The sequence below is a fragment of the Benincasa hispida genome, chromosome 2 (assembly GCF_009727055.1).
Source record: "Benincasa hispida cultivar B227 chromosome 2, ASM972705v1, whole genome shotgun sequence".
Classification (NCBI taxonomy): domain Eukaryota; kingdom Viridiplantae; phylum Streptophyta; class Magnoliopsida; order Cucurbitales; family Cucurbitaceae; genus Benincasa; species Benincasa hispida.
Window position 1 is genome coordinate 524,541 of NC_052350.1, and position 10,747 is coordinate 535,287.

Below are 10,747 nucleotides of genomic sequence, written 5' to 3' on the forward strand. Positions count from 1 at the left end.
TCTATCACTTATAAATAGTGATATTTTACTATATTTATAAATAAGTTGACTCATTTTTCTTTATTTGAAAACATCCCTTTCTTCTATCATTATTAAATTTAAATTTTCAAATTTTCACTTCATAATTTGTGTTAATACTAAAATTGAAAGAAACTATTTAGCATCAACAATGTAAATATTCAAAACAAAATTGATACAAAATTCAAAACCGAAGGACTAAAATTATAATATATTAAAATATAAGGACTAAATTGAAATCAAACTCGGATAAAAATCTTCAGTTTTTTTTTTAGAGATTTAAATTGAAATCAAATTAAAAATTTAAAGACTAGAAGAGTAAAATAGGAAGGAAAAAAAAAGAAGAAGAAGAAGAAGAAGAAAAACTAGGACAAGAACGTATTTTTCCCAAGAAGAAAATACAAAGAAAATACAAAGCTATACTATGCAACAAAACCATGACAACAGACATGAAAAATGGATGAAACGTTCTCAACAGTTATCTCTCTCAATCTCAGTGACTCTACCGCGAGCGAAATCCCCAATGGATCACAAAACTTTGGACTCCATTACTGTGATCGACATCAAAGCTCTCGGGATTGCTTCTGAAGTTGCCGAGAAACTCCATGGACTTCTTACAGAAATCATACAAAGCTACGGTAATGGCACTCCTGAGACTTGGAGCCATATCTCCAAGCGAGTTCTTAGCCCTGAACTTCCTTTCTCCTTCCACCAGATGATGTATTACGGATGTTACAAACACTATGGTCCTGACCCGCCTGCTTGGATTCCCGAGCCGTGAGTTCCGCTTAATACTTTAGCCTTTTCAATTAAGTCATTGATTTTAGCAACAGCTATGTACTGAATGCTTTCAATTAGCTTTTATGATTACGATGATTATTTTAACAGATGTATTGGGTAATATCGAATTAAGAGGTGCATTGGACTGGAAAACAGTGTTATTTATTAGTAATGTAACCAAACGTCGATATGGGGATTGTTTTACTTGTCGAAATATTAAAGAGGGTGTTTCCAAATTCCAAGTATGTAGCGAAATGGAAAATTGAAGAACGAACTGGTTTTCAATGTAGCAGAGTAAAGATGGCGAGTTTTCTATGGGAATATACTGAATTATAGTTTCCAAATACTGAGAGAGAAACCTCCCACTAAGCCTTTTTCCATGGCTCTATTACTGTGTGGATGCTCTTTTACCACCTCCATAAGATTGTCCCTTTGATAACTTTTTGGTCTCTAGTTTTTTAAAATTAAACTTATAAATACTAGTTCCACCTCTAAGGTTTTTTATGGTTATTTACCAATGATTTCAAAAACTAAACCAGAATTGGAAAACTAAAAAAAATAGTTTTTAATAAACTTACTTTTGTTTTTGAAAATTTACTAGGAATTCAGTTGTTTATTTAAGAAATGTGAAAACCATAGTAAAGAAATTGAGATCGAGAGGAAACAAGTATAAATTTTAAAGACAAAATTATTATCAAATAGGGTTACCAACATCTTGGCTTGGCTATGGCGGGTAATCAAAGATTGACTTGCTTTTCTTAATTATTTGAACTAGCCGCTAGCACTACTGAAAAACGTTATAATCATAATAAATATCACGTGGGGTGTTAAGATTCCTGCAAATTTTTTTTCTATTTAGATTGTTAGCAAAAGATAAAGTGAAATCTCATTTGATTCACATTCGTGATTAGGAAGAATGCGGCGTTCACCAATGTTGGCCAGCTATTAGAGAGGCGAGGAAAGGAGTTTTTGGGGTCAAATTATAGAGACCCGTTATCAAGTTTCTCTTCTTTTCAGGAGTTTTCAGTCTCAAACCCCGAGGTACTATGCGTTTTAAATTAAAGTTTGTAATCGGACTTTGTTTCTTCTAATGTTTGGATTAAACTTGTCTTCTGGTTGTCAGGTTTATTGGAGAACTGTGCTAGATGAGATGCACATAACATTTTCTAGACCTCCAAAATGTATCTTGCAAAGGAATGGATCTCCAGAAAGCCAGTCTCCAAGTCCTGGTGGTCGATGGCTTCCTGGAGCAGTATTTAATCCAGCTAAGGACTGCTTGTCTTTAAATAAGAACAGGAGTTTAGATGATGTAGCAATCATTTGGCGTGATGAAGGATGTGATAACCTGCCTGTGAAGAGATTGACAGTTGGAGAATTGCGTACAGACGTTTGGTATATTACTGTCTACATCATTAGCTTGTATATTTCACAATTACGGGCTAGTGTATTCTGTCTCAGAGTTTTTGGAGTATATGGATCACTATTAAATATCAGCAGGGTATTATAGACTAAGAAGCATGGACACTTTGGTTTGACTAATGTGTCAAAGTGTCCGACACGATGCTTGTTGAATACGTATTGAACTAACACGTATTGAACACTTGTTAGTTCAATACATGTGTTAGACACTTATTGTACAAATTCAAAATAGGATCAACATTTGGTAGACACGCATCAAACACTTCTTACATATACCAAGTCAACACATGTATTACAAAAGAAATAATGATATTTGAGAGCAAAATACATCAAACTAATTTTTTAAGCATAGAAATGAATAAACTCATCGACGTTGAATTTCCTTCTAGTTTAAAAATGATATATATTTTAAAAAATGTATGTTTTAATAAACGTGTCCTTTCCGTGTCTATGTCCTAAATTTTAAGAAATGATGTATCACCGTGTCAGTGTCGTGTCGTATCCATGTCTCATATCCATATCCATGCTTCTTAGATTACAGATGCTAACGAAGTAAATAAAGTGGTAAGTAAATATATTAACTGCTCAATTTAATTGAAGAAATTTTCATGCCAATGTGTCCTGCTTTAGGGAAATGTTAGCATTTATATTTTTTATGACAATAGTAACTTTCAAGTGATTTGATTCATAGATTGCAATACTGGTGCATCACTAAAGGTCCTTTCTTACCAAATAATTCTGCCGGGTTTGAATTTTGTAGGTTAATTGCACATGCTCTTCACTCATTAGGTTTCGAAAAAGGAACTGCAATAGCAATTGACATGCCAATGAATGTTAATTCTGTGGTCATCTATCTTGCCATAGTTCTGGCTGGTCATGTGGTTGTATGCATAGCCGATAGTTTTGCTGCACATGAAATATCAACAAGACTCAATATATCAAAAGCAAAAGCTATATTTACTCAGGCAAGTGCAAGTCTCCTTTAAAAAAGAGATGCATCAAGTCTTGAAATGCTTAAATTTCTGCGGTTTATTGTCTTAAATGTTGAAAAGGTTGAGCTGGGTTTCAGTGGTTTCTTGTTTTAAGTTTTGTTCAGTCGATATAAACTATACCATATGTAGCATGCTGACAAAAATCATCATGACTTGACCTAGTGGTAGGGGGGCATGACCTTGATAAGAGCTAAGAGGTTATCGGTTCAATCCATGATGACCACCTACCTAGGATTTAATATCCTACGGGTTTCCTTGACACCCAAATGTTGTAGGGTCAAGCGGCTTGTCCGTGAGATTAATCGAGGTACATGTAAATTGGCCCGGACACTTGCGGATATCTAAAAATTTAATAAAAAAATGTACCATGCTGTCAAAGCAATCTCACATGCTTGCTAGCTGAGCAAAGAGATTCCTCCATGAAGGCATGGAATGTTAAGATATATTCAAGAATATATGGCTTGTGTGCCTAGGAGGGGATTGCATGATAACACGATGATGAAGAAGGTTCCCCAAATGAGGTTACCTGATATTGTGATCCTTCTCCTCCTAATCTCCAATGTATATTTTCATCCGTGTAAATTTTTTTTTGTCTCTTTGAATCATTTTCAAACTGCTAAAGCTTTTTTATTTTGCAAACCTTTTTCTACCTGATTATTATGCATTTAGAGTGCATATTATGTTGACCAAGTCATGTTTAGTCAAATGCTGCATAGAACAGACTAATAGAGGATTTAGCATGTGCTTGACATGTGATCTTAAGATGATGTTACTTTCTGATGTAGGATGAGATGTAGTTAATATTAATTTAGTTCTAATCTCGGGTCATTAGTACTTAATTAGTACTTTGGTTTTAGTTAGTTCTTTGTTTATTTTATTGTAGAGCGATTTATCGTCTATATTCTAAAATAGCCTCTTCTTGGTGGGCAGTCCATCGTTGATGTTCGCGTCTTTGACCACTGTCCATGGTTTCTTAATCTTACCTTCTTGGAAACATCCAAAGGCTCTAATACTAATTAATTGATGCAATGGATTTATGATTGGGCCAAGTCCATGCTCAAACAAGGAAGAAAATTCATCCTAAAAATTGTGAGAACACTCTCTAAAAATAAAGTTCTATTTCAAAAGATATTCAGAAGCAAAAGTTCCCTCACAATTCTTGAAAGTGGCTATTTATAGCTTACAATAAAATAAAAAAACAACGAATTAAATCCAAACTACCAATTACACACCAATTAACCCAAACGTAACATCTTATACTCACTCTTACATTTCTGTATTCAATTTCTTCAATTAAAACCTTCTTTATCTTACCTGCAAAATTCAGGACCTTATCATTCGTGGAGATAAAAGCATACCCTTGTATAGGTGAGGTTACATTTTCTTCTTCATGGAGTTAAATATATAGTCTTTTTCCGTTTCCTAAACACTGAAATGCTCCAGTAATTGGTTCAACATTGCAGTCGAGTTGTAGATGCTCAGTCACCTCTGGCGATTGTAATTCCCACCAAGAGCACTGGTTTTAGCATGAAACTAAGAGATGAAGATATTTCTTGGCATGATTTTCTGGAGAGAGTCAAAGATTTGAGGTATGCGTTATTAGTTGTGTTCTTAAGTTGACTTGATAATTAGTTTCTTCTTTTCATGTTCAGATTCTTTACTCATTTCAAACTTTTTATTCCGATTTGACTCTACTTAAATTTCATAAATGATCTTTTATCATGATGTGTACTGCTGCTTTCTGCATTCAGTTCAAGGAGGTCTCTTGGTTATATACTCTTAACATGTGTAGGTCACTTGTTATATTCTAGAAATTCACAGAAACAAAAAATTTCTGGTTGAGCTGCTGTACTTTGTATATAATTGCCCTGTATTAATTTAACAAAGAGTATGCTGATGTTATATTTAATTACTGTGATTGAACCATTCTAGAAAGTTGTTTTCTGAATAATGATTACACTTGTATGCTGAAAAGAACAAATATTTCACTTTCTCTAGATATATATTTGAATATGCTTAAGCCCAGTAAATCATGTTGTGATACAAGCTTTCAATCATGATGGAAGATTGAAAGGGCAATATCGTCTTTTCTGTTCCTGTTTGCAAATTTTCACTATCTTTTTTAAATGACTTGCATTAGTTACTTTCTCCATGAAGTACCCGTTCTTTAAAGCTTCTATAGGATCCCTGTATCATTGAATGTTTCAAAATATCTGATCCTACCGGTACATTATAAATTCTCAATTTAATTCTTGCAGAGGAGTGGAATTTGCTGCTGTGGAACAATCGGTGGAATCATTTACAAATATTCTTTTCTCATCTGGAACTACAGGTTAATTCGGAATTTGGTCCTTAGCCTCTGAACTCGCAACATTCTTGACTTCTATGCTAGTGCATTTCTGGTTTCCTTGGCAAATGCTTTGTTTTATTTGGTTTCAAAATGAAATAATATATGTTGATATATAAAATTTATAAAGGAAGGTATGACGTTAAACTGTATTTGACCTGATTAGAAACAAAACAAACTTCCTCAAACAACCATACATCATTCCATTTACCATATAGAAGAGCAGGAGATTTTTCACGTATACCTCAAATTTTCATCCCAAGAAGTCTTCACTTTAATTCTACCACATCAATGGTTGGATACTTCAGGACTCCCATGTATTCTCTAAGAAGTACAACGCGCGAAGCTAAACAAAATCTTAAGCTTTTCTTTTGTTAGGAGAGTCAAATTTTCATCCCAGGAGGTCTTCACTTTAATTCTTTCAGATCAATGGTCTCACTTGAATATGCATGGTTGAAATCATGCTTATAGGTTTGACCGTGTTTGTTTCTTGGTTAGGAGAGTCAAAAGCAATTCCATGGACGCTCGTAACACCTTTGAAAGCTGCAGCTGATGCATGGTGCCACATGGACTTTCATAAAGGTGATGTTGTTGCTTGGCCCACTAATCTTGGATGGATGATGGGTCCGTGGGTAGTTTATGCTTCATTATTGAATAGTGCTTCACTGGCATTATACAATGGATCCCCACTTGGTTTTGGATTCGTTAAATTCGTACAGGTAAACCCCTTATGATACATTAGGACATTTTTCTTCCTAATCTACTTTTCTTGTATATTTACTTCGAATTTATAGTGTTCTTCAACCAAATTAATGCAAAATGCTTTTGCAATATTTTGAATCAAATTTAAATTGTGATTCCTTGGAAATTATTCCCTTTCTTCAAAAGTGTTAAAATAGTCTGATTTTTACATTTTAGATACAATATTCATTCATCTTTCATTTGTCCTGCCAGAAGTTGGTTCCTATATAAGAGAACGATAAATAAAAACAAAATGCAGTACTCGTTATAGTTAAGAACACCAGAATTGTTGTAAATCTTATGAAAGCCAACAAGGATGCCATAAGTATTGGAAATATCAGTGTACTCTTTTTTTATTTTAAGTTTTCTGCCCATAGAAAGATGAAGCATTTGGCTTGACGTTCAATATGCTGTTACTTTAAGTCAATTGGAGTTCAGTTTCAATGCAATATTTGTTAGATGGTATAATATTAAATTGACCTCATCCATCAGCTTAAGTTGGTATCTGAGCAGGTGGTCCAAGAGGTCCCTGTGTTCAAACTCATGCAATATTATTTCCGTCCCAATTAATATTGATTTGCACTTGTTGGGTCTTCAATACATTCAAACCCAATGTTAGATAATATAATATTAAATTGACCTTCACTCATCAACTTAAGTACTTGGGTAAATTGATGATTTAACCATATCATTTTTGCAATGCACATATATTCATGATTTCTATTTTCTGTAGGATGCTAAAGTAACAATGCTTGGAATAATTCCAAGTATTGTCCGGTCATGGAAAAGTACAAACTGCACATCTGGGTGTGATTGGTCTTCAATCCGGTGAGCCTACAGAATATGCCAACTGCTATTCTTTCAATGTGTTTTTGTTGTTTTTATTGAACCTTAAATCTGCGATCTTTAAGATTATTTTTTTATTAAAAAAAAAAAAGAAGAAAAAACTAAATTAGGTCGGTTTTAATAGTTCACGTTTCTGTGCAACTGCTAGTTGTTTTTCCTCCACTGGTGAAACATCTACTGTAGATGAATACCTATGGCTAATGGGAAGAGCTGGCTATAAACCTGTAATTGAAGTTTGTGGTGGGACAGAGATTGGTGGTGCATTTGTTGCAGGATCACTCTTACAGGCTCAGGCATTGTCTGCTTTTAGCACACCGGGAATGGGGTGCAGTCTTTTTATTCTTGGCAATGATGGTCTTCCTATCGTAAGAACTGATCAACTCTTTGTTTTGATGTGTGGGCTAATTAATGTCAATGGAGTTGAGTTGAAAAGAATTTGAATTTTTAAATTGAATAGTTTTGAGATATTATGGCTTTCTTCTTAATTCTTTTTGAAGCATCGAGATTGCTTTGCTAGTTTTCTCAATTCCCATGCATCAAATTGAAGGGTCTGAATAGTGAATATTGAAAATTGTTAGTTACGTTGTCAAGCTCACCATTTGTACTTTTCTTTCTTTCTTTCTTTCTTTCATTTTTTTACTTCCCTGTAGCCACAGAATATGCCAGGAATTGGTGAATTGGCACTTGGACCTTTACTGTTTGGGGCTTCAAGTACTCTCTTGAATGCAGACCATTATGATGTCTATTTTAAGGGAATGCCCTGTTGGAACGGAATGGTAGGCAATTCTTCTGATGTTACCTTTTTACTTGAGATATGTCTAACACTTTGATCTTACCACATAATTCCCTTCGTAGGTATTGAGAAGGCATGGAGATGTGTTTGAGCGTTCTTCTCGAGGATATTATCGGGCACATGGTCGTGCCGATGATACAATGAATCTTGGAGGCATAAAGGTAGTTTTATTTTAGCTTCTCATGGTAAGGATGCTCTTTAGTTGAGGCTCAATACTAACAACCTATGGTCATGACTTGGGAAAAAGGAGCTTTGACATTGTTGTTGATTAACAAGCCTCCAAAATGATGGGAGTGTTTGAGTCATGACTTGGTTATTATAGTTTGTGAGTTATAATAGTCAATATTTGAGGTGCGGACTATTTTAGTCTTTGTGTGGGATTCAAACTGTGTGGGATTCAAACTGTTTGAGTTTGGGTAGAAAATAGTAAACATTATAACAAAGAAGGGAGAGAATGAGTGGAAAATAATAAATACCGTAACACAAAGGGTTTTGAAATAATATTTATTATAATTAATTATAGGTTATAAATAATTGTAAATACAACTGTTATATTTGAAGCCCCAAACATGGAGTGGGATATAATAACTCACTCTACCAATTTCAAGTTGGGGGCCAAACAACTCTAATATGTTTTTATGGAATTTATGGAATTTAAAAATTCTTCGTTGATTGTCGGATACAAAGCCTAAATACCATAAACACATTTACTTTTTCAAAAGAGGGTAAAACCTCGACACATACTTACATATTACTGAGAAAGGAAATCAAAGACAGTTCTTTAAAGTATAATCGTCATGTAGTCAATACTCTAATATACTGCAAGTTACCACCATGATATTGTTCTTTGGCCAGTGTTGCTGTCCTTTGCACTCGCCTCATGCAGATTTCAAATCTTAACCAAAGAAAACATTTTGTTCATAACAAGATTTGTATCGTTCATGTAGGTGAGTTCAATCGAGATTGAACGTGTCTGCAATATGGTCGATGACAGCATCCTTGAAACGGCCGCCATTGGGGTATCGCCACAGGGCGGTGGCCCTGAACAGTTGGTGATTGCAATTGTATACAAGAATCCAAGTGAAACTAGCTTGGATTTAAATAAGTTAAAGTTGTCTTTAAATTCATCTCTGCAGAAGAACCTCAATCCATTGTTCAGGGTAGGATTTCAGTTAAGTTCATTTTCCATTATGTTAAAAGATAAAGAGTAATTAGTGTTGATGAGTTTACTTCATATTGTGTGATGTGCATCGTAGGTTCACCGTGTGGTTCCTTACCGGTCTCTTCCAAGGACTGCAACAAATAAGGTTATGAGAAGGATATTGAGACAGCAACTTGCTGTAGAACACAGAACAAAGCTCTGAACAGACCTTGAAAGACTCTGAGTTAGCAGATAAGATGTTAAAAGGCCACATTTAATAACGTTTTGGTTTTATGTATTCTGTTTCTTGTCTTTGAAGAACTAGAATGAGAATATGTTTAGTAATTTTTTTTTCTTTTTTTAAGAAAATAAACAAAAAATTGTTTTGACAACTTTTTTTTTTCTTTTGTTCTTTCTAAGGTTTAAATATAATTAATTATGTAATATTAAAAAAGAAACATAATATGCATACAAATATATTAAAAAAAATTATAAAAAACTTACCGTATCTAATAGAAATCAATCTCAATACAAAATTAATAAGAATATTGACAATGTTTATATCTTTCGATCATTGTTGAGGTATTTACCTTAAATGATGTTAACTTAATTTTAATTCAATTATATTATTATGTAAATGTTGTGGTAGAAAAAAGAGTGTACATATTGTAAATTTTAAATTCAAATTTAAAGTGAAAAAGAGTATAGTTTAATTGCCATAAAACTTGTACTATCGACCCGATGTCAAAGGTTCGAATATTCTCTATTCTATCCATGGTCAAAGAAAATTAAAAATTAAAATGATGTATATATTACAAAATTTAAAATTTATCATTCAAATAATATATAAATATTCCTATGACAAAATTAAATAAAATGTAACTATACATATTGCAAGATTAAAAATTAAAAATATATGCAAACATAAACATGGAAAATTAAAGAAATAAAAATAAAATAAATAATATGTGAATAAATATAAAATAAAAATGGGTTGCTTCATCCAACCACGCCAACGACTTTCAAGGACGAGCATAGGCGCTACTGTGGCAATTAGCAAATTTCTAAAAAATATCCATTTCCATAACAAGAGTGTTAATGTATATATTAAGTCTTTATTGTTAGTTATTGTAGGACTTGTTAGAGCTCTTATAGGATTAGTTCTTTTGGAACCTTTTTTGGTTCCTCAGTTTCGTATTTATACCTCACAATTCCTTGTATAAGTTGTATCAGAGAATTACATTTTCTTCATGGTATCAGAGTCCAAAATCAAGGGTTAAATCATTCCGTCTAAATCTTCGTCCCTATCAGATCCCTATGGTATCCGACAATATTTTCTAGTCTCTCAGTCTTTCATGCTTCTCTTTCAGGTCCTCCTCTCTTTCCTCCTGATAGCCTCGTTGATCTTTTTCCTTCGTCTGTCTCTTCTTGTGATACTGAGTTTGAACAATCTACGTTCATCTTTATTGATCCTAACCCAGTACTTGTCGCAACTGTGGAGTTTGAACCTCCTCCTGACCCTGCTCATTCTGTTTGACACTTCACTCTGGTAAAGGCACTTCCTACTTATCTTCAGGATTTTCACTATTTTTCCACTATCGGTTCCTTGGTTGAACCTACCTCTTTTCATGAGGCGAATGCTAACCTATTGTTGCAGCAAACTATGAGTG

The 10,747-nt window shown here is 33.7% G+C and overlaps 1 protein-coding gene across 2 annotated transcripts; it reads left to right on the forward strand.

Annotated features, from left to right (window-relative positions):
• Positions 1-404: 404 nt before the first annotated feature.
• Positions 405-9,422, forward strand: LOC120072352 (probable acyl-activating enzyme 17, peroxisomal). Of its 2 annotated transcripts, none has more exons than XM_039024835.1 (14): positions 405-795; positions 1,710-1,839; positions 1,922-2,190; positions 2,978-3,182; positions 4,537-4,577; positions 4,673-4,798; positions 5,468-5,541; positions 6,055-6,275; positions 7,031-7,125; positions 7,292-7,508; positions 7,800-7,919; positions 7,999-8,097; positions 8,884-9,096; positions 9,193-9,422. In XM_039024835.1, the coding sequence occupies exons 1-14, from the start codon at positions 443-445 to the stop codon at positions 9,298-9,300; spliced, it is 2,271 nt and encodes a 756-aa protein (XP_038880763.1). In that variant the 5' UTR covers positions 405-442; the 3' UTR covers positions 9,301-9,422. The 2 variants fall into 2 exon arrangements, with proteins under 2 accessions (XP_038880763.1, XP_038880762.1); XM_039024834.1 differs by having other exon boundaries at positions 407-795; positions 7,794-7,919.
• Positions 9,423-10,747: the final 1,325 nt, after the last annotated feature.